Source organism: Barbus barbus (assembly GCF_936440315.1).
Source record: "Barbus barbus genome assembly, chromosome: 21".
Classification (NCBI taxonomy): Eukaryota; Metazoa; Chordata; class Actinopteri; order Cypriniformes; family Cyprinidae; genus Barbus; species Barbus barbus.
Window position 1 is genome coordinate 17,244,894 of NC_136749.1, and position 23,626 is coordinate 17,268,519.

Sequence of the window (23,626 nt, forward strand, 5' to 3'; positions counted from 1 at the left end):
AGCGCACCACATAAACAAAGGCACATTGCAACTTACGCTCAGCGCATCCTCTCCGCCGACACTCTTATAGTGGAGCTGACAGAACCACGGAGTACTTTTTTCTTCTTAGCTAAGAGGAAAATAAGTCAAACAATATTTTTTTTTTATGAAAAACCATCAACTTTTGCGACTTTGAAACAAACTTTCATTCAACCACTTTTTTCAGTTTTTACAAATTTCTGTTGGATATGCACAAGGAATTATTAGGGCTTTACAAACATATGTAAAGACGGAACCTCAACAGAAATCAAGTAAGTGGAAATTTTAATTTAATTCGCATTATAGAAACAGCTCACAGTGTGCGTATTGAAATGTAAAAAACTGACAACATGCTTTGTCTCATTTGTGTCATTTTTCTTCGTTCTCCATTCATATATTTCTGCATGGCATTACATTATAAAGAACGTCTGGTCCGGACCTGTTGAATGTTCGTTCCCCACCGCGTAAAGACAGACGAGCTGTGTTGTGTGCGACGTCTTTGTAGATGGATGGACTGAATGCGAATTTAATTTGCGAAACGTATAATGTTCTCTCAGGTTGTCATGGAAATGGGATGCCTCTTCCTCACCCCGGTGAATCCGCTGTGAGCTCGCGCGCGGCCGGTATAGAGTCTCGTGAGATGCGCCTTGTAGACGGAGTGAGTTCTCAAAAGCGCGACTTAATATTGTGCGAATACTTGTTTATTCGTTTGTAGCAGTATCTGCGTTAAGAATACTTTCAGTTATTTCGTCTATAATCACATCAATATTGCTTTTACCACGTTTCAGTTAGGTGACAACACGAGCTTCATTCATTCTGCCTTGAAGCCACGGAAGGTACATACACTTAATGCACATTTGCACAGTAATCAAATATAAATGTACACATACTGTCATAATGTCGTCACTATTAACAAACTAATTACATTTTATTTTCATACTTACCACTTTCTCACTCTTGTTCTGGCAAGTGTTCTTATGAGGAGCTAAATATCATTAGGCTATAGCGTCAGGGAAGCAAGTGTTTCCCTGCTTTCAGAAGACTTTAATTTCTGAACAAACAGCAATACTGAGTTCATACAATGTGTTTGTGTAGCCTATACTGGAAGCAACTGTGTGGTGTTTACATTCTTGATAATGAAGTAATGCATCTAATAGCAACGTACTTCTGTTATAGGCTACTTTAAAAAGTATTTGCTTTCACTAGGCTATGGTTTGGTGTGAATTTGAGGTCAGCAAGAATCAAAGCACATGATTATTATTGACCTGCACACCTTTATGATCGTCAATGACAAAGTAAAGATTTGTAATAGACTATAGCAGCCTATTTAGGTATCTCATTGGAAGTAGCCGTGTCAATAGCGACAGTGGTGACAGAACCGCGTTTAATATGTGTCTGATACGACAGTATATTGATCAGGGCAACCGTCCGAGTGAGTTGTTATACTCAAGTTTTATTGCAGTGTACGCGAGATCGGGTCAGTGAGTACAGAGCCTGTCTCTTTCCCTCAGGTCTCTGTCCCCATCGGGTGTCAAATCCCGTTCTCCAAGCTAATTTACTGTACTTGTATTTTTCCATCCCTTTATCTCCACTCTCTCCCTTTCTTTGTGTGTTTGCTGGAAAGCCTCTATCTCGCGCGCTTATTGAACGCAGAACGGAGCGCCTCTACAAAGCGCGTGCTTCAGTGCTCTCTCGGGGTTCTCTAGGTTACCGGGGCACCAGCGGACCCGCGGCTCCATGCGTACACATTGAAACACGCTCTGTCAAAATCACACGTAACCTCAGAAAGACAAACGACTGAACTAAAAAATAAACATAATAAAGTCCATAGAACGTTGCCGCTTCGTTGCAGCATGTGTGTGAAGCAAAAAAATTAAAATAAATAAATAATAATTTAAAAAAGAGTAATTATGAGGCCACTCACAATTATCTTTTTGCTGGCCTGTGTTTCGTTGTCCATATTACAGCTGTCAATTAAATCATAAATTAGTGTATGTAGTCTATATATATCCAGGCCATGAAGGTTCTGGGATTTTTTTCTAGTAGTTTGAGGGTCGAGAAAGACAGTGCTCAATACCTAGTGTCGAGGGTTGGCTTTGTGTGAGCGCGCCTCTGTCAGGGAGGGGGCGCTAGTCGCTTTTAAAAACTACTCGGTGGCGCGCTTGGGTTTATTTGACCGAGGACAGGGATAGTCGGACTTCGGTGAGTGCCCAGATGAATATTGTCCGACCGTCACTGAGATTGTTATTATTATGAGCTCATGGAACAAAAAAAACTGCAAGGCAATATCTTTTATTAGACGCCCAGAACTGTTCTAACACCATGCTCGAATACAGGAACAGAAGGAAAATGAATTATTCCGTTATACATTGTATTGTAGATATGTGTGAGATTCTGAGTTTTGTTTATTTTATTTTTTTTTGCCTAAAGAATGCATATTACCTATTGACTTTAATGCACTTTTTCACTTGTTATTTGCTTTTCCATCGAGTGTGATACTAGACAAATGTTATGCTGTTTCTGCTTAGGGTTTCCTTTTTTGATTAATGTTGGTTTGTTTCCAAAGGCTACAAATTGTATCTTGTCAAAGTCTTATTTTTATTATTTCTGTAAAAAAAAAAAAAAAGATTCTACAACTTTTTTGTCCAAGTAATATTTCAATATTTGTGAATAGTAGGCTATTTAACAAGTAGCATAGGCTACTCTAAACATTTCCTTATATCTAGTGTGATTTTCTGACTTAAGAAATACAAAATACCAGTAAACGAATTTGTATGACCTTATGCATCTACTTTACTATTTGCATGCAAATGTTTAAAGGGTTAGATATATATATATAAATCTTGGTTATCTTAGTTGCTTATTTAGTAGAGCCCGAATCCTCTTGTAACCTTTAACCCTTGTTTATTATTTGCACACTTGTATAGTAGCTACAAATAATTAACAATATGTTTAACCTATAATTTACACTACCAGAAAAGCCTGAGTATGTCTCTATTATTTTGCCAGTTCCTTGTCTGTGTGTGTGACTTTATGTCGTTGTGAACTAAATCATTCTGTGCTCCCGATTCCAGACACCGGTTCGGAAGAGCGCCTGCAGCCCAGGTCTGAGTCCCGGCTACCGGATACCTCACCCGCCGCGTGTGCTGAAGCAGCCCCGAACCCCAGACGCGTGCAGCCTCCACCCGAGAAACCGACCACGATTCAGCGAGCAAAAGGCCAATCAGGTACCACAAGTCTCTGTAAAAATCTCTCTTGACTCTGGAGAGCTTTTAGTACTTTATGAGTATGATTGCATATTTAAACCTCTTATATTAAGTTATAATAATTTAGTAGTTTTAAGAATACCTAGTTTACTAAACGCAAACCGACTGGTTGTAAGATAATACATGTTTGTTGCTTTTTTGATTGCCCTATGTCGGTGAACTTTTACTGTTATATCATTTTGGTTTGTCTAATATTGGATACTTGGAAATTTCAGGAAATCTCATTGATATGTTGTAAATTTTGTACCTTTTAAAACGATAGTAAAACACAATTTCTGGTTTGTATACTTAAAGCAACTATTTACTCATATGGCTAGAAATTTTTGATAGGTGTAGTTTAAACTAAATATATATATATATGTTTTTTTTTCCTGAGAGTTTTGATTGTGTTTGTAATTGTCCCGGAAATAAATGCAAATAACCGGAATAATAACAGATTTTTACAGGCATTGTTGTAAAAAGGCACTCCTCAGCAAATTGCATTTAATTCTGTTTAAAACATGAGTCTCGCAGGTGGTGGTTTGACATTTACATGGCAGAAAAAGCATGCATTTGTGTTCCAATTGGAACGAGCGCAATCTATATTATAGCTCATTCATTTTATATTTGCATCCTACCAATAGTATCATAACATACTTTCTTCTTCATGGTCAGAGCAACCTCGTGTGCTGCTGTTAGAATACACTGTCTTTGTTGTCTTGTTAGTGTTTGGAAAGGGAAAGTTTGCGCAAATGTATTTGGGCCGCCTGTGTTCCACTGATGCTTGTTAGTTTCAAGAGCAAATTCATACTGGTTAGCGTGTCATGTGCATCTATTTATTTTTTCATGTCGTTGATTTATTTTATTTATTTATTTTATTTTTTGTTAGATCTATGGCACTCTGACAATGAACAAGCGATCACAGTTATTGGAACAGCTGCATTTTGTCCATCTAAAATGCACACCTCGAGGTTAGCAACTGTTTCATCCCTCTAAAGCGCTTTCTATAAACCTGAGTGTGTGTTTGTGTGAGGCTCTCTCTGTCTGGTGCACGCACGCACACGCACACACACACACTAGAGCTGTAAAGCATCGTTTCAGTATGGCTTTATGTGGTCTAGACCTTTTTAATAATTCGACTTTTTTACGTTAGGTTGGCTGCGTTTTCATTTTTATTATCCGTGTCATGGTAAAATGTGGAGCTGAGGTAGAAAAACGCCGTGCACTGGGGTTTGCACGTGCATAAACAAACCATAAACGGATGCACACGAGAGATACGGAGTCAGACAGAAAGTCAAGTCCTGCTTTTTTCTATAAGGATTTGTCTAGTCTTACATAATTTGAGCTGGCCTTAAGTGTCAAAAAGAAACCAAAACTTTGATTGGATAGCTAAATGCCATATTTTGTGCGGTCTTCAAATTCCAAAACTACACAAAAGCAAGTTTATCAACATATCTGTGCCTTTATCGCTGATAGATTTTTATTAAGTGATTTTAAGTAAAAAAAAAAAAAAAAAAAAAAAAAGTTTTACAAATCGTTAAAAAATATTGCAAGTTTGGAATTAGAATGACATAGCCTAGTTTATGAACCAAAAAACCAAAAGCCAAAAAAGAAAAAAAAAGAAAGTGTATATAAAGTTACCTCCCAAGTAAATTTAACGTTAGAACTAGCCTAAAGGTTGTTTTCTTTTTATAGAAGGTTGTTACATTTTATATTGGCTTCACCAAAATAGGCTTTCAAACAGTATCTACAAATTAGATTATTAGATTACAAATTAATCAGAGTGCACCGAATTTATACGCTTGTGCGTGAGGAGGAGGTAACCATTGCAACAGCTACTAGATTACTGTCTGTTGCGGACGGTAACGTTACATCGACAAAACATATGTAGGCTAACCACTGGAAATATTTATCAGGTTTATTTTAGATTTATAGAGTTACACATTTAAAATATGTCATAAAAATCATTCTTGTTTAAAACGTCTTTAATATAGTTGATGGCTAGCTATATGCGCTAGGGGCGCTAAAACAGTAATTGGGTCGCGCGAGAACAGCCCAGCTTAAATGTGACAGAAATTAATTTTACTTTTACACCCCTGAAAGCCGTTTAAAATTAGTACACTGTAATATGTACAATATAGAACCTTTTTACTTTTTCTTTTTTTGTAAAAGATTAGCCTAGGCCTACTTTCTCTTGACGCCCAGTTTGGTTTACAGGTTCATACAAATTTAAAATTGGGCTGCATGGAGAAAATATAGCAACATGAACTTTTATTACTTGAATTAATAAAGTAAGCTGGACAACAAGGAAGTTTACAGTTGTTTTAAATAAAAGTAACCAAAACTTCAATCAATTTTGAAAGGAAAGTTGAATTGGAAAAAAATAGTTTACTTAAAGTATGCCCCTATCTGCTCATGTGCATTATCCTGTGAATCCACTGTTGTGATAGAAATGTCTACTGACATTAAACTCACTGTTATCCGTGATGCTGTATGCCACAATATGCGTTTGTATGCATAGCCAGCGATGTGCGTAGGAAACGGAACGCGCGCGCACCGGCCCGAGTCATCACAGGTAAAGAGGCGTTCATAATTGATAAGCCTCTTGATTTGACTAAACATACATGACGTGTTGGAGGCACAAGGATTACGAAGTCACCACACGACAGCGTCAATCCGACATCGGGTCTGTGTACACTTCCCCACCTAGGGAAAATAAGCAAACAAAGGACACGCACACATCTCCTCTCGGACTCAGGTAGCTCTGCACAGATGCACTTAAACAGCTGTGTCAAGACGCACAGTTGCAGGTTATATAACTCTGGAAATGCGCGCTGGCAATATGGTTTTCCTGGAGCGCAGAGCTGGCTCAAGATACAGACTACTACGAATAACAAGGGAGTTCCTCGTGGCTTTTAATACCATCATTTTATTTCAACAGGTGCATGGTGCACATTAAATTAATAGAGTTAAAAACCATCATGAATATTTATGTAAAAGCGTTTTGGTTAAAACTTTTAAGCGTTATGTTTTGAAAATAAGCGACTAAACTCATCTTTCTCCGTGCATGTTTACATCTATGCATATTTATAATTATGAAATATAATAACTGATGACGGATAATCAAAGAATGATTTATGAGTCAAGCGTAGGTATGTGTGCTAGATTGGTTGGATGGTGTTTGCTCACAAGAGTGGCATGGAATTCAAATCCAGAAAGAAAACTAAAACTGTTTAATCATTTAGATTCAGAAATGAGCATTCAGTCATCATTTACTCACTCTCATAGGAATTTATTTCTTCAGTGGGGATGTCAGCCTCACTCACTTTCATTGTATGTTTAAAAAAATGATGCACTAAAATAACTTTGAGTAGTCCTAAATGATGACAGAATTTGCTTTAATTCAGATGTGAGAATCCAAGCCAGGAATGAGGCGTGCATTATTGATTTATTTATTTAATTTTTGCATGTGTGCCCACCGGCTCACGGCCTAACCCATGTTTCCAGGTGAATGGTTTATCTACTAACTTGGTACTAACGAAACGGTACTGAAATGCCATGGTTGACATCTCATCCTCTGTACACCTGAAGGCAAAATTCAGCCAAAAGGCAATATGATAAGTCTCTCTTGTTTTCCTCTCCCTCTCTCCCCATCTCTATAGACATGCCCTGTGTTCAGGCCCAGTACGGCCCTGCACCTCATGGGTCCAGCTACTCCACCCAGTCCTTTGGTTACCATGGTGACTACAGTGCTGACCTCATGGCCACAGACTACTCAAAGTGTGAGCTCGGTGGGGGGGAGATCTCGGTGGCGGCTGCCACCACTTCTCTACCCAGTTTTAATGTGTTCGTGGAGGGTGGTTTTGAGCCGAAACCCTCCTGTCTGTATCAACTCCCTCCTCAACGCCCTATCATCAAGAAGGAGGAGGAGTCCTACCCACCCATGGCACCATCCGACGAAGCAATAGCTGGGAGCTCCATGTACTTTAAGCAGTCGCCCCCTTCGACGCCCCCCATGCCGCTTCACTCCGGTCCACCCAGCAGCTCTTTCTTGTGGGATGAACACAGTCTTCCCCCTGTGCCCCAGCCTTGCCTGATTGAAGGCCCATTGAAGAGCCCTCGCTTCCCTCATTTCTACGAGCAGACAGCCCCACCCTCCACCAGCGGCTACGACACTGCCATTGGCCTTCCGCTGCGCCCTGAACGCTCTCCTTCCTCATCTTCACATGTGCCACCCAGCCTGGACACACACACACACTCGCATGTGCACTCCCATACGCACTCACACATGTACCCCCTGAACATGGGTAAGCCGGGAGGCCTGGCGTTCCGCTCTCTGGGCATGGGCCCGTGCCCGTCGCTTCTGGGAGAGAGTTTGCCATCACCGCCCAGTCGCATCAGCTCCGGAGAGGGTACCTGTGCTGTATGTGGAGACAATGCAGCCTGTCAGCACTACGGTGTGCGCACCTGTGAGGGCTGCAAGGGCTTCTTTAAGGTAAGAATTCAGCATCCCAGCACCACTTTCTCTTTCTTATAATAACTCTCAATCTGATTGAATACAGACACACCCAAGTTCCATCACTGTCACTGCTATTTACATGAGTGTGCCATTGCAAATGCATAATAATCCTTATTGACACACACGTTCACTGAAAGAATCGTACAAGACGTTCTGTTTAATGTAAATAGGAGGATCATATGCAAGGAGCTTTTACTTAATATCTTAAACTATAAGATTCCACTGCACACTTCTGACGCACGTGTACTTGGGCCTTTAAAGAGGTAGTTCACCAACAACAAAAAAAGAATATTCGAATTTTCTCACCTTCATGTTGTCACAAACCTGTATGACTTCCTACTGTGGATCACAAAAGAAGATATTTTGAAAAATGTTTTAATATTTTTTTGTCCATACAATAACATTTAGTGGGGTCCGATGTTGTTTCAGACCAGTGGTTCTAAGATATTTTCTATATTTCTGCTGTAATGATGACAAAGCTGCTTGTTTTTAACCTTGTTTTATTAACAGCAATTGAAAGTATTGATAAATTACTTTAACCAAGATTCTTTTTTTTTAAACTGAGTGTTCGGTTTACATCCATATTTCATCTGATGTTAATTAGACTTCGATTATTTTAATATAAATAATAATTTATTGATTTAAATACTTTTAAGTCATCCTGCAACCACTTTGGAAGTTTATTGAAGACCCCAGTCGGCCTCTGTCCCAAGTTAAGAACCACTGTTTTAGACCACATTGACTTTCACTGTATGAATAAAAAGAGTTTCACAATATCTTCTTTGGTTGAGCTATCTCTTTAAAATACTCTTTCAATAAACTGAACTATTGAAAGAACTAAAGCTGAGGTTAACTAAATCTGACTGGAAGTTCTTGCTGGAGGTAGTCTCTCATTATTTCCCTTAATGCTTTACATTTATTCATACTATTGCAAATAATTGTAGTATTGTAGAGGCTGACGTGGGAGTTTGCAGTTTGTGTTGATTGATATGTGTTCCTCAGTGTGTGCTTAATTTGAATAGCATGTCTCATTGTGTATCTGAGTGTGTCTGTCATTAAATGGAGTGTAAGAGGATTGTACTTACGCTTTATTGTACAGTGTGTCGGTCAGTGTTTTTTTTTTTTGTCTCTTATGTAGCAGTGTGGCCTGGGTAGTGTTTGTTAATTGTGTATTCATTAGTGGTCATTAGTTTTGTTCTTGCTTTGAAAAGAGCTCTTGGCTGAAGAGCCTCACGCTGCTCTACACCGACCGCACCTCATTCTCTGAGTGTGAGGCTCAGGGTTAACCAACCATTGTAACGCACTCTGAGTCCGCGGGCGTTTAAACCAAGGTTAAAGCCCACCGTGTGAATAGCAATTCTTCAGTGAGCTGTGTGTGTTTTTGTTGTTCATTTGAAGAGGGGGTTGGGATACAGTGTATATGACCATTTGAGGCTGTATAGAAAATAATTTGTGCACAAAAACTGAAAGAATGTTTAGTTTCAGTTTCAGATGTGCAACTGTAACAGGTTTGCTCAGCCTTTTCATGAAAGTATTGGCTTGTGTGTACTGAGTGTGAATGTGTGTGTGCACGACTGAGTGCTCTCACAAATCGTCTGAGCGGCGGTTGCCACGGCGTCTGTGAGGGTCGTTTCCCTCGGTGACCAGTGAGAGGTGTGACAGCGGCGCGCACTTAAAATACAGCAGCTTGGAGCTGTAGCCAGAAACACACACACACACACACACACACAAACACAAACAAACGCAGACTGAGGAGAGTTTGTAGTGTATAAGGATTTCATTTAACACTAACAATGAATTTAACATATATATGGCATTTATTTTACATTTTGGAATAAATGTACATTTGAATTTGCTCAGCTGAATATTACAGAAACAGCGAGAAGACTTAAAATATACAGAAACTGTGCTGAAAGACTGACAATGAAAGTGAATGAGCGGGAGTGGCAGAGCTGAAATAATTGGAAATGGCCTGTGGTCTGGTGCAGAAATAAATTATGCCTCTTTTCAATTAGTTTCACAATTAGTTTTTATTTAGTAATTAATAAAAGCAGGGGTTGGTAAGCCTGAGGCTTTGTAGCCATTACTGCAATGCTGGCACACATGCACACACACAAATGACATCCACAAACAATGACATATACACACTGGCAAGTCTTATATGATCAGCATACTTATTTTTATGCATACACACACTCGTACTCGCCCCAACTCACAAAACACACTCACCATTTAATTATCTCAGGCAACTCATTAACTCCCAATATAAATATTAGCAGGTGAATTTTAATGCAAGACAGTGTATTGTGTGGCAGTGTATATACTTTGTCAGACCGCTAAAGCTATTTTTTAATTTCTAATAAATGTTTTTATACAATAGGGTTTATTGTGATATTTATGCACATTGATTCTTAGTACATTAGTTTTTAAAATAAATTTTTAATGGCGTGTGCATGCATTTATCCACCAAAATTATTCAGATTTTCCCTCCGGCTTTAGCTTTACTTTCATTAACAGGCACTAAATCATTTCACTTATGGTTGTGTTTTACATCTGAATACAAACCGTTGTGCTGTTTCACAATGAAAAATAGTAAATAACTGGCCAATTTCAGCACACAAAATCTATTCTCTGTCTTGCTCATTCGCTCACACCGCTTATTTTCACACCATTTATTTGGTTTGTAATTTGCTCTGTGACTCATAACATGCTCCGAGTGAGAATATTTATTCTGAATATTTACCTAATGGAGGGTCAAGACAGGCTCGCTCATTCACAAAACCTCCACATTCAACCCACTCCACTGGAATAAAAGTTTAACAGCTCTTAACTGAATTCAAACTCATCTCCAGTACTTTCCTTTAGCTTACGCTGATTAAATCAGTTGCAACAAAGATAAATGTGCTTTTGTGCCAGCATTATGGCATTTACAGAGTGTTGAATAATAAACACACTAAAATGTGCTTCATTCACAGACATAGTTGTCTTATAATACAGTCTAAGTGCGCAATACATGCATACATACACACACTTAACCAATTAATGGTGACCAAGTTCCACCTCTCCTATTGAACAGCCATACACACACGTCTAATTACACACCCAGAGGAAAGGGTGAGAGAAGATAGTCTGATCATCTCTGATTAGGGGAGGAGAGGACGAGGAGAGGGGGATATAGGTTCCCTAAGGGGTTTTAATGTGCGACAGGGCCATTAGCACGTTACATGTCATGAATCCACAACTGCTTGTCTTTACTGACCCTACGGACCCTGCTGTACACTGGACCGCAACTCTGTGTGTGTGCGTTTGTATATTTGTGTGTTTGCATGAGAGAATTATGGTAGTTAGACAATAATAGTAGGTTGTAGTTTTTGTCATACGCTCTTCAAAATAAAGGTTCTTTATTGACATCAATAGTTCAATGAAGAACCTTTAACATGCATGGAACCTTTTTAATGCACAAAAGGTTGTTTATAGTGAAAAATGGTTCTTTTTATTATTAAAATGTTCTTTACATTAAATGGTTCTTCTATGGCATTGCTGTAAAAATCCATTCAGAGAGTGTAGTGTTTGATTTTTTGCCATTTGTTTGTGGGCAGAAATTGATAGACATATTCATAAAAGTTACAATATAACCTAAGATGTCCTTTTTCGTTTTAAGAAAAGTCAGGAAACTGTTGTAACCGTGACAGTTTTGTACTGTGACATCGTTTAAAGCATAAATAAACACAAATACACATGCACATACATACACAGAAACTGTTTCAGTTCCTTAATGGCCATCATATGTACAGCTGTTTATCTTATTTTATGAACATCACGAGATGTCTATTCATCTAGCGAGCTCCTGCAACAATAAAACCTCTGTTTTGTGGACTGTACAATGACTGTGGCCAACAGACAGAATCTGTCACAGTCTGAACCGGCTATAAAGTAGCCTATAGAATGGAGTTGCACTCAGATAACTTGTGCATGTGGTGCAGGGGGAAACGGCGAGGTGGGTGCGTTTTTTCCGACTAAGCCCAGGGTGTTTTCGAGATGATGTGCTCCACAGGTTGTATTTTAATCAAGTCATACTGAATCAGTGTGAATGTAGCTGTAACTGAGTAGACTCCCCTAGCTAACAAGTGCATTTGTGTGCCCACTGGGAGATTAGTCCACTCTACTGTGGCCGCTGTGCTAGTTTTATGTTCAATTTAAGTGAAATATGAGAAACCGTGCAAATCACATGGATAATGTGTGTGTGGGTGGGTGTTTTAACTTCCTGGGAAACCCTTTAACTTGTTTTAGCTTCCTGGGAAAAGCAGGTGTTTTGATTGATTTTTATTTACACTTGTTGGAAACAGCTGTGTGTATTATGATTTTTTACATTAAAGTTTTACTTAAAGTGTTTTAATACCAACCAAAAATAAAAGTTAGATAAACTAAAAAAATGACAAAAAAGGGTAATCAGAATCAGGGTAAACCATTAGCCATTAGCTGCTAGCCACTTGACATACAAAGGCAGCATTAAACTTTAAAAATATGTATGAAAGATAATGATAAAGTCATACCTAGTAACTATCATGCTTCCCTGCTTTTTTATTTTTTATTATTCATTTTAAAAACTAGCAGCTTTCCTAATTTAATAACTGCACAATGAAACCAACATTGTTGATGTACGTTTTAGTTGCTATTAAATTGACCGCATTTGTAGCTTGTTAAAGCATTGTTTTTGTTTGTTTTGGATATTTCCTTAATCACAGAACTTACCAGTCTCACGCAAGTCCTTAATCTTTTGACTTACCGTTAGCACGTGCACTTGATGCCTGAACCTTAGCGTTGTCAAGCCTTTCCGTCTTTTCTACGGTTTTTAACAGCGTGGGTACTTGCAGGTCGTTTTTATTTCATTTTAATAAGGTCAGCAATAATCGCGCATATCCAGCCGAGGAGAAAACAACTCCAGGGGGTGTTATTGCAGAGGCACGATCCGCCAAAACCCTGAGGTGCCGTGAGCTGACCCGCGAGTTTCACAAACAATTTTATCATGTGGCGCGGGATGTCTCACAGGAGCGGCCTCAGCACGCTTTGCACTGATCTTCATTGTCAGTAGCTTGCGCTAATAAAATTGTCCCTCCTGCAGGCAAGGCATGTTGGGAAATTAATTTTATCTAATTATCCTGATGGAGCCGGAGCTTTTTCACATTGTAATTAAAATCTGACCTGCAAGCTTCCTTTTTAATTCTTAGCCAAAAACAGGATCAAATTAAATAAATAATATGTTTATACCTGTTAGCTTATTGTTTTTCTTCTCTCTCCCTTTTCTCTTTTTATTGTTGGTGGCTGCAGAGGACGGTGCAGAAGAATGCAAAGTACGTGTGTTTGGCCAGTAAAAACTGCCCTGTGGACAAAAGGAGAAGAAATCGCTGCCAGTACTGCCGCTTCCAGAAGTGTCTCAGTGTAGGCATGGTGAAAGAAGGTATCAAACACACTCATACACTCACACACACACCTATAATATGTCTGGCCTAGCCACTCAAAGCAATTATCACACAATAGGCCCTGGTGCATATGACCTCGGCTGGACCTCTGGTTAGAGACTGATGCAAAGGAGATAGACACTCTTTATCTTAATGACTTAAAACCCACAGATGCACACACTACGCTCAAGAAGCGTCGTGGATTAATTCAGATTTGGCGCGTAGCTGGTTTGGTTGGTTAGTATGAATGCATGAATTAAACTATAATGGAGGTGTTTACCGGCAGTACTTCGCCTCTGTAATCACAGCCTATCAGCAGCTTTAGAACCGGTAATAACACAACACACAGGACAGGCACATGTGTTCATGGGGACATTTAATTCTTGTAGAATTTAAGCATGAATACTATGTGATTTAAAAAGATCACACCTCTGATCATCTTATCCATCTCGGCCGGAGATTGGGACAGACAGACATTGTTCTTATTATATCTCACCTTCACTCACCCATTCCTTCCGAGACTTGCAATTGTGCAGATTTCAGCTGCCCCCTAATGGCCAGTCCAGCATTGTTGCGTGGCATAGATGGACAGAAACTTCTGAAACTTTTATTTAAAACTACAAAACAAACATGCAAAATACTTTTGACTTCCCAGGGACTGGTATAATGAATATGAAGTATAATTTATCAACACATCATTGCTCACAGATGCTCAAATACTCAGCTTGTGGAGGACTCATGCATTTTCTAAAATATGTTTGTTTGTTTGTTTGTTTGTTTGTTTGTTTGACACAGTGGTGCGCACAGACAACCTGAAAGGGAGGAGAGGTCGCTTACCGTCTAAACCAAAGAGTCCCCTGCAGCCAGAACCCTCACCCCCATCACCTCCCCTCAGCCTGCTGAATGCAGTAGTGCGGGCCTATTCCCAGTCTACACCACGAGAACTAGACTACAGTCAGGTATCTAAGTGGAGAGATCCTTTATGAATCTTGTCTAATTGGCAGAAATAATTATTTTACCATTTGATACAAAAATTATTAAATTACAAAACAAAAACAGTTTTATCTTCAAAACAACAATATAACCATTCACATTTATTTTATTTTATTGATTTGTGTGGCATACTCATCTCTCTCTCTTCCTGTAGTTCAGTGCGGTGGAGCCAGTGGGGCTATCTGAGTCTCAGCAGATCCAGATGTTCTATAGAGTGCTAACCGGCTCCATGGAGGTGACACGTTGCTGGGCGGAACGGCTGCCTGGATTCTCTGAGCTTCACCCTGATGACCAGAACCTGCTCATTGACTCTGCCTTCCTTGAGCTTTTCGTGCTTCGCCTCGCCAACAGGTACATGCAGGCACACACAGATCTCACATTTCAGACTTTAGGGCACTGAAAACATTGAAAAATACACCATCTTCAGCACACACTAAAACATCCATAATAATAGAGCTGGGCATTATAGCAAAAAATATGTATAATAATAATGTATAATATAATGTATAATATAATCTATGTATAACAGCAATATAATTGTTCCCAATATTTATATTATTTATTATTACATTTATTTTCCCAAAATATATATTTTTTTAATCAGAAGAACAGAAGAACAATCACTGTAGCCAAGAGCCAAGCTTTTAAAAATGTTTAATGTAAAATGCAACAGAAATCTAGTCAAAAATTTCTTCATTATTTTTTGCTAGATGAACACAAGAAAGAATGATATTCAATGTCATTCTAATTTTATTAGAAATTTTATTAGACATTTAATATTTAAACATTTTAATATATAAAACTGCCACATGGAGACTTCATTGAACATTTCTGATGATACAAGTGAATCACTGAATCAGGGTTATGAATCAATTTGTTGAAACAAACAGTTTGAAGTGATTCACAGGAATGAATCAAACTCAACTCTAATCCCTTTTTTGCTACCAAAGTTTAATCAGAGACAAACAGTGCATCAAAATCTTCACAATATTCACAATGTTGCTTAATAAAATATTTCCAGTAATATATCATTAATATTTGCCCCCCAATCAAATACTTTGTATGAAATACAATACAGAGAATAGAGCCTGTAATAATATCCTAATTAGACATTTTCAGCTCTCATCTGAATGGCTACAGCTGTGGGAGGAAACGGTAGTTATAGCAATTACACTCTGACTTTACATTTATAATATCTCATAGTAACTGTCAGATGTTTCTATGATTTGCTATTATTGATGTCTCTTAGGATTTTCTTTCTGGTTTAAAAATTAGTAAGGTGTAAAGTATCATTTTGACTGTGAAAGAAGTCATTCACAGGCAGAGTCATGATTTATATTGTGCAATATGCTGCAGTCGCTGCTAGTTACATTGTGACTTCCTATACAACAACGAATGTGTGTGTGTGTTCTCGCCCTCTATTCAGCACTGTAAGGTTACTATGGACACTGTGTGGAAGATTCTGTGGAATTCACTTAAGTTTATTGGTTAACAGCCCGGCCTAACCACCTCCCCCTCCCAAGACATTATGAGTGGCAGAAACAGCTCTATTTTGATGATCATTTATATATTACATTCACCATATTATGTTTCATTTCTGTTTTACTCATGAAGGCCGGAACAGTTTGCATCCAGACTAGAAGTAACCTGTTGTTTCTTGACTTTAAGTAGAAGCATGCGTGTGTGGATGTGTCTCAGTGACTCAGTGACATTCTGATGTTGCTTTAACAGGAAGTGGATTTTTGTCTCAGCTCAGCTGCTCCCTGTTTAACTCTGGTGCTCTTTCTGTGTTTCTCTCTCCCTCTCTGGTGGTGTAGGAGCAGGTGCGGGGAGGGAGGGCAGTGGGTGGTGGCGTCACAGCCTCAGTAGGGAGCTGCAGACTTGGGTTCTGACTCATTTAAGTGGGGGGATTCATCCGGGCTTACGTCACGGACACTCGAAAACTCACAAGATATGCGTTCAGAATATGTGGAGACTTCACAATACGGGCAAACTTGCACATTTTCCGCTCACAAACATTCACAGTTCTCACATATTTTGAAAATAGACTCAAAACCACACCAGAGAATGGTATCTGATGTGGCTCACACATGCACATATTCTTACCCCATGCGGCCACACTGAGGTTAATGAATGAATGGACGCAAAGAGACCAACTCACTCAAATTTAAAAGGAATGTGTGCGTTTCCCTCCTCAAGGGTGCTGTTGTTAATTTTGTTCTGTAATAATGAGGAGCTTTCTTTCATTCGGTGTTCACTCTTTTCCTGTTTTTCCTCCTTCTCTGTGGCAGCGGTAGATAATGGACTGATTGCAAATGCCATTTTTGAACCCTTCATGAAGGGCCCTTCCACATGGCTGTTAGTGAAGGATATATGTAAGGAAGTAATTTCACCGTTTATGATCATGTTATGCAGGGTGGTGCATCCTCATGATTCGTTTTAATACGTGAAATGAAACCCTCACTTCTAATGTATTCCCTAGAGCTACATTACAGTTCAAAATTTCAGTCTTATGCTCACCAAGGCTGCATTTATTTGATAAAAAATACAGTAGAATATTGTGAAATATTATTACAATTTAAAATAACTGTTTTCCATTTTATTATATTTAAAAAAAAAAAAATTCTGTGATGGCAAAGCTGAATTTTCAGCAACCATTACTCCAGACTTCAGTGTCACATGATCCTTCAGAAATCTTCATTAATGTCGAAAACATTTAGATTTTATTCATATATTTTATTTGCTACAAAAATCGTAAAGGGATAGTCCACCCAAAAATAAAATTATATCATTTGTTCACCCTCAAATTGTCAAAACTAATATTCCTATCAATAATAAACAAACAATGAATAAATGAATTAAAAATACATTTAGCATGAACTCTTCTTTTATTAGTTGTTAGCATAAACATGATGTTAGCATAAAATAACAGTCATGTACGTCTTCATGTAGGGTGTTCCAGACGCCCACATACAAGAGCCCTGCGCCCTTCATAGTACTCACTTCAAGTGCTCTCCTGGAGTGAATAGGGCAAAATGATGCTCACTTTCCAATATAACATCACCAGTCCCGTGTCTGTGGATTCTGTATATATGCATTCATATGTAGTGGCGTAAAATCATTAGCTCGCATTAATGAAGCACACATTTGGATTATTTACCCCTCTGGGCTTCAAAAACAGCTCAGAAGATGACTCTCGAATATTCCTCCTCGCCGTTTTCCCTTCATTCCCTTTCCATTACTCCTCGTCTATACGAGTGTGTGTTTTCGTGCAGACTAATGAAGAACAGTTCACGCAGCAGAAGCCAGCACTCTACGGGAAAAACGAGAGGAAGGTTTTCTTCCTAAATTGCAGGGTTGAGAGCGAAGGGCTAAAGACAGACTAAAAGAGAGAGGATGAATGGATTGAGAAGATGGACGAGTGGAGAGTGAGTGTTTGGGTGTTTCGCTGCAATTACACACAAACGATTTTCGTGAGAATACGTGAAGATACAACTTTACTGCTTTGACCCAGAACCCTCCTACCCTGAAAGGACAGAGCTGAGAAAGAAAGAAAGAAAGAGTATAATCTCAGGAATGTTTTAAAAGCTTTAATTGGGAAAGCTTGGCGTAATTAGGTCCATTCCTATCTTTGATGTGCTCTTCCCTGTACTGGCTTTCATTTGTCGCTATGGTAATTGTTTCCGTGCAGTATGCCTTAAACACAGATTCGGCAGCCAATCCAAGGGCAGATCGTCATTACATGAATCAGAGAGAGGTGATAATCAGCGTGTGTGTGTGTGTTTGTCACAGCAGTGACTGCGTGTGCTTTCTGATAGCATGTGTGGCTACGTGCAGAATTAGAGGCTTGCTAAATTGAAACAGGTACCTGTTCTGAAGGGAACCAGAAGAACGGCGATTAATTAAAAGATGAAAGGCTGCAACTGAACTCGTGGCTTCAAACGGCACCTTGAAGCAGTATAAATAACAACAGTTCTTCATCTAAACCTCTTCTCCCTCTCTATTGCTCAGGTCTTTGCTGGCGGATGAGAAGTTCGTGTTTTGCACAGGCCTGGTCCTTCATCGGCAGCAGTGCCTGCGCGGCTTCGGCGAGTGGCTGGACTCCATCCGAGACTTCAGCACTCACCTGCAGAGTCTCAACCTTGACATGCCTGCGTTCTCCTGCTTGTGCGCCCTAGTGCTGCTCACAGGTAAGGCACAACCTCTGAAAAACACTCTTTCTATGCATTTCACACACTTGTCTCTTCCTGTTGTCTTTCTTGTATTTGTGTATTTACACCCCTTTTGTCCCGCTGCTAGCGGTCGTCATAGTGATCACAGGTGTGGGGCAGGTGCTGACAGAGATTAGGTTTACCTGGACAGCAGAAATAATCCCCATTAATCACACATACACACACACACACACAGCAGAGACACAGAGATGGTGTGAGGTTTGTGTGCATCTCGTCTTTGAGTGCAGGTGGAGATAGTTGATTATCGGTTGACAAAGTAGGACAGTGTGTGTGTGTTTGTGTGTTTGGGTCAGCAGGTGCTCGAGTCTTACCATGCATTATTAACACGGAGGCTAAACAGCAGGTCGACCTATATACAGACACACACACAGAAACACGGGTACATTCTGGCAAGCATTAGAAGAATAAAGACAGCTGGATTTCTATCAAAGTATTTTGGAATATTGCCTAAAATAATGCTGGATGGAAACAGAGATGCAAATAAAATTTCAAAAATGCGCATACAAAAACTTTTACTCTAACTTGAGGTGGATGCGCATAAATTATGATGGAAACAATATTATTGAATAAATTTAGATGAATTTCAAAAACGTCCTCAAATGTCATGTGACTGAATAATTCACATGTAGAAGAAAATATCACATGGATGGAAACACTGCTTTATTTGCAAAAATTCAGATTTTTATTTTTTTGGGGCATTTTTGCCTTTATTATGATAGGACAGATCAGAGCTGACAGCAAGTAAAGTGGAAGAGAGAGAGGGGGGCAGGATTGGGATCGGGAAAGGTTTCGAACTCGGGACGCCCGTAGTGCAAGTGTGCTATATATCCAAGAGGCAATCAGCACAGACCATATTCAGATTGTTTGCGTAAATTAAATTCAATAAGTCATGTGACTTAGACTTACAGAAAAATATCAGATTGGATAAAAACACTGCTTTATTCACAAAAATGTTGCAATATTCAGATTTTTGCATAAATTTAATTCAACAAGCCATGTGAATAATTTGCTCATAGACGAAAAAACCACATGCTGCTGTTTTTATGTTGATTTATTAGCAAAAAAAAAAAAAAGTTATATGTGATATCCATATTTTTTCAGTTTTAAATAGAAACATGTTAATGTTAATGTTTTTTTAAAAAGATAGGAACAATTTTAATCTTATGCTAACTTTAAAGACAGCAAGTGTGAATAAAAACAGAGAGAGATATAGCTGTCAATCAATTTACTCAGTCGCCCATTCAACCCAATCGTTACCTCTCTTTTTTCAGCCACAATCTACAGTGTTGTGTGTAGATATGTGTGTGTGTGCATACATGTGTGTGTTTGGTAGCCCCCATGGAGCAGCACTTAACTCTGTAGAGGAATTGAGCGCTACTCAGCAGAGCTCGGGTCCCTACCTCTCTTCTCTCTCTAGCTCTCTCTCTCTCTCCCTCTCTCCACTCCTCCACTCAGTCTATCGACCCTCTAAAAGTGTCTGCGGTGAAAGAGCTCCATCGATCATCCCCCAGGAGAGAGGGAGAGACACAGAGAGAGCAAGGGGAAAAAAACAGTGAGAGTGAGAGAGGACGTAGGCTGAATGAAGTGACAATGGAGCTGCTCTAGACACATAGATTTGGAACACACAAACACAGATATATCCAAAGCAAGCCAGCATCCCTTTGCACTTCTGCATCCATGGCTGTTCTACCATACTGTGGGCACTTACACACTCATATAGTTGTTTAAAGTGCAATACAAAGACACTAGACTGCTGATTGAGGATGAGAATTATAAAAAAAAAATAGCGTTCAATAATATGTAATATTATTATTATTATTAACTTAATATAATTATGTAATGTATTGTATTATATTATATTCATATTTATTTAATGTTATCATATATGTGTGTGTGTATATATATATATATATATATATATATATATATATATATATATATATATATATATGTGTGTTTGTGTGTGTGTGTGTGTGTGTGTGTATAACTGGTTCACAAGAATCATTTGTTCACAAACTTAAACAGCACTGGGCACTCTATGGGCCAGATTTACTGTCAGTTTGCGCCAGCACAGACCCTCATTTAACGTTAAAAAAAACTATTGTCAGGATTTACTCAAGACATAAAGTGGGAAATTAGCACTGAAAAGGTGTAGACAGTTATTTTTGTGACTCACCTTATTGAATATGTAGGAGTTTCCCTTTTGGTAAATCATCGGTAAATTAATGGAAGGAGAGTATTTAAATGAATCATGCAATGTGATTCGCAAAGATTTGCACTCATCAATTCATTGGTATTTGCAGCATTATTTAATGGCCCAAAAAAAGCATGTCTTAAAGCAGGTGATAATTTGCGTTGCTCTTGGTAGATTGCGTTGGTCATTATGGAAATGATATGTTGCGTCTGTGTTCTTTAATGTGCACCTTGTCCATAAATCACCCACAGAATTTTCCACTCCCATCAGTGCTTTTATGGAATTTCACTTTAATGATAATTTGCCCTGTTTAGTAAATCTGTTCCTATATGTTAAGTGATCCATCAGCATTCAAATATCATGAAAATGATTTGGTTTCATTACTTTTTCAAAAATGGAACCGGTTTCAGTGTGAATAAAAAGTGATTCTTGATTCCCAACCAATTGCAGATATTGTTACTGTTAAAGTGATGTGTGTATGGGGTGTTTCAGTGGTGCGAGTTGTACAGTTGTAGTGACATTTTAACCAATATTTAGCTTAAACAAAAGCACTCAGACTCTTTCCTCTTGTTTCAGAACAATGTCCCGGTCTGAAGGAGCCTAAAAAAGTGGAGGAACTGCAATCCAAACTAATCTGCTGCCTACGAGATCACCTGAGCTCGGTCAGCACAGGAGGTGTGGCTTCAACCGGCAAGGCCCCACCCCCAGTGGGAGCTGTACTGGGCTTGAGGCCAGAGCTTCGAACTCAGCGTACGCAAGGCTTACAGAGGATCTTCTACCTGAAGCTCGAGGACCTGGTCCCACCCCCGCCACTCATCGATAGGTTTCTGGACACCTTGCCCTATTGATGACCACGCCCCTTTTTGCACACCACTGACACGCCCACAAGCTCACTCAGACACGCCCACAGCGGCTATAAACTCACCCTGGGAGGGACAGAGCCAGTAGCTAACAGTGACACTGAACTCGATTTCCCATGAGTCCCCAAATCCTCACAGGAATCAAACGTGTCTGAGGAGAAACCAATCATATAAGCGCTTTTAATCCCTGCTCTGCGCCTGATAGTGTAGATACGAGGCAGGGTTTGAGCGTATCTGACGTACCGCACCCTGGGAACGAGCGCCATGCCTATAGCTCAGCGCGCCATGTCAGGAGAAGTATTACCGTGCGAGAATGTGTGTATGTGTGTGCGTGTGTGTGAGACGCACACTTAATGGCTCCTTTGCAGGCAGTCCAAAAGTTCCACCATAATCCACCTCGATGACAGCAGTTGTGTTCATCACAAACATACACTCACAAACACACAAATGCACGCGAACTGTCCTTTCACACATACGCATGGATCCAAAACGCCAGCTTCAGATGCCAGATTATGACATATCAACTGTCGTTGGCAGAAACGAAGTGGATGTGTGTGTGAAAACATGTAGGAGTGTCTCTGAGGGAGGCTTTCGGCACACAGACAGAACGACAGAGTGCATTAATGTCCAGAATCACAGTTGATCACACCCCAGAAACCTGCAAACAAGTGCAATTTACTAAGTGCTATTGTAAACGAAGAGAGAGAGGAGAGAACGAGTGTGTGTGTGTGTGTGTGTGTGTGTGTGTGTGTATGTGTGTGTGTGTGTGTGTGTGTTTGTCCCAGTCCTATTTCAAACTCTAAATTATTTTAATACTAAGACTCGCCTTGTAAGGTAACGGTTTCAATTGAGATGATTTAGCCCAGTCTGCGCACTAACTTTTAACGACAAAGTTCCACAGACTTGAAATTTCTGTAGATTTTATTATTATTATTATTATTAATAAAAACCAAGGGATTTTAGCGGTAGGGTAACAGACTAAAAAGAGTAGAATTGGGCTTTGAGCACTTAAAGAAACAGGAGGTTTAACAGGAGGTTAAGAGAAGGCAGGTGAGACGCAGGTGCAGAGAGAGGATGGAAGGAATGAAACATTCCACGTTCATGCTCATTTTTGTATGTTTATACTGTCTACGCCATTTATTAATATGGAGGACATTGTTGCAAAAATGTCTTTTATATGTACAAAAAAGTAAAAACGGATTATATGCATGGTTTTCTCCTTCTCGCCTCTGCTTGTATTTATTTTGCAAAGACTGCCGGCTCCACAAGGGCTTGAACACACTTACTGACTGGGCGTTCTCTCTTACTTTATCATACGGCAGCAGTTTGAACAGATGAGAAAGTACAAATTATATAAATATATATATACACAATACAAAACTAATATTTTGAAGTGTTTTTATCTGATAGCTTTTTCAAATCTTGTGGTACAAGTTGTGCATTGTTTTTTGGAGAAGAAACATGAAAAAAAAAAAAAAACTTGTTTTTCAATGTCTCTTTTGGTTTTAGTTTTGTTCTCTCTTTGGTTCACTGGAGGCTCTGTTCAGCACTTTGAAATCATAAAAAACCCTTCTGATTATTTGAGTGGAAGTGTCGTTTTTCTGTTCACCTCTGTGTAAAAGCATCAGATGTGTTTTTCTCTTGAAGCTTGTGTTTGTTGTCACGACTCAGGATGAGGCCGAGGGACTCCCCCTTTGTGAAGTTTAAAAAGCGTCAACATACCAGGTGTCTTTACAGCCTAATACCATCAAGAACCCTAATGTGTGTGTGTGTGTGTGTGTGTGTATGGGGGATTCTGGTCAGGGTCCCCACTGCACCGTGCTTCAGGTATGGGATTGAGCTGGGGGACAGATTCAGATCATTTTGGGGGATTCTGACCACATCAGGCCTGCGGTCCTCGTTAAGCCCCATCGATCCGCACTGTGACATTTCAGTGCAGACGCGCACTCGCACACATGCACACTGACACGTCTGCTCTTTCTCTGTCTTCCTCCATCACTCTTCTAATTTGTCTGGGATTGTCGAGAGCAAAGCTCACCATGCATGGGCATGCATGAACGTACCTATACACACACATGCACATACTTGTATATGTGGTTTATGGGG

The 23,626-nt window shown here is 39.4% G+C and overlaps 1 protein-coding gene across 2 annotated transcripts; it reads left to right on the forward strand.

The window, feature by feature from the left end:
• Positions 1-23,097, forward strand: LOC306887021 (putative nuclear hormone receptor HR38). 2 transcript variants are annotated; one of them, XM_079444480.1, is made up of 9 exons: positions 2-290; positions 3,093-3,245; positions 4,153-4,234; positions 6,926-7,758; positions 13,111-13,240; positions 14,037-14,200; positions 14,389-14,585; positions 18,246-18,424; positions 21,237-23,097. In XM_079444480.1, exons 3-9 carry the CDS (start codon positions 4,171-4,173, stop codon positions 21,506-21,508), a joined length of 1,839 nt encoding a protein of 612 aa, XP_079300606.1. In that variant the 5' UTR covers positions 2-290; positions 3,093-3,245; positions 4,153-4,170; the 3' UTR covers positions 21,509-23,097. The 2 variants fall into 2 exon arrangements, with proteins under 2 accessions (XP_079300607.1, XP_079300606.1); XM_079444481.1 differs by lacking the exon at positions 4,153-4,234 and having other exon boundaries at positions 1-290.
• The last annotated feature ends 529 nt before the right edge of the window (positions 23,098-23,626 follow it).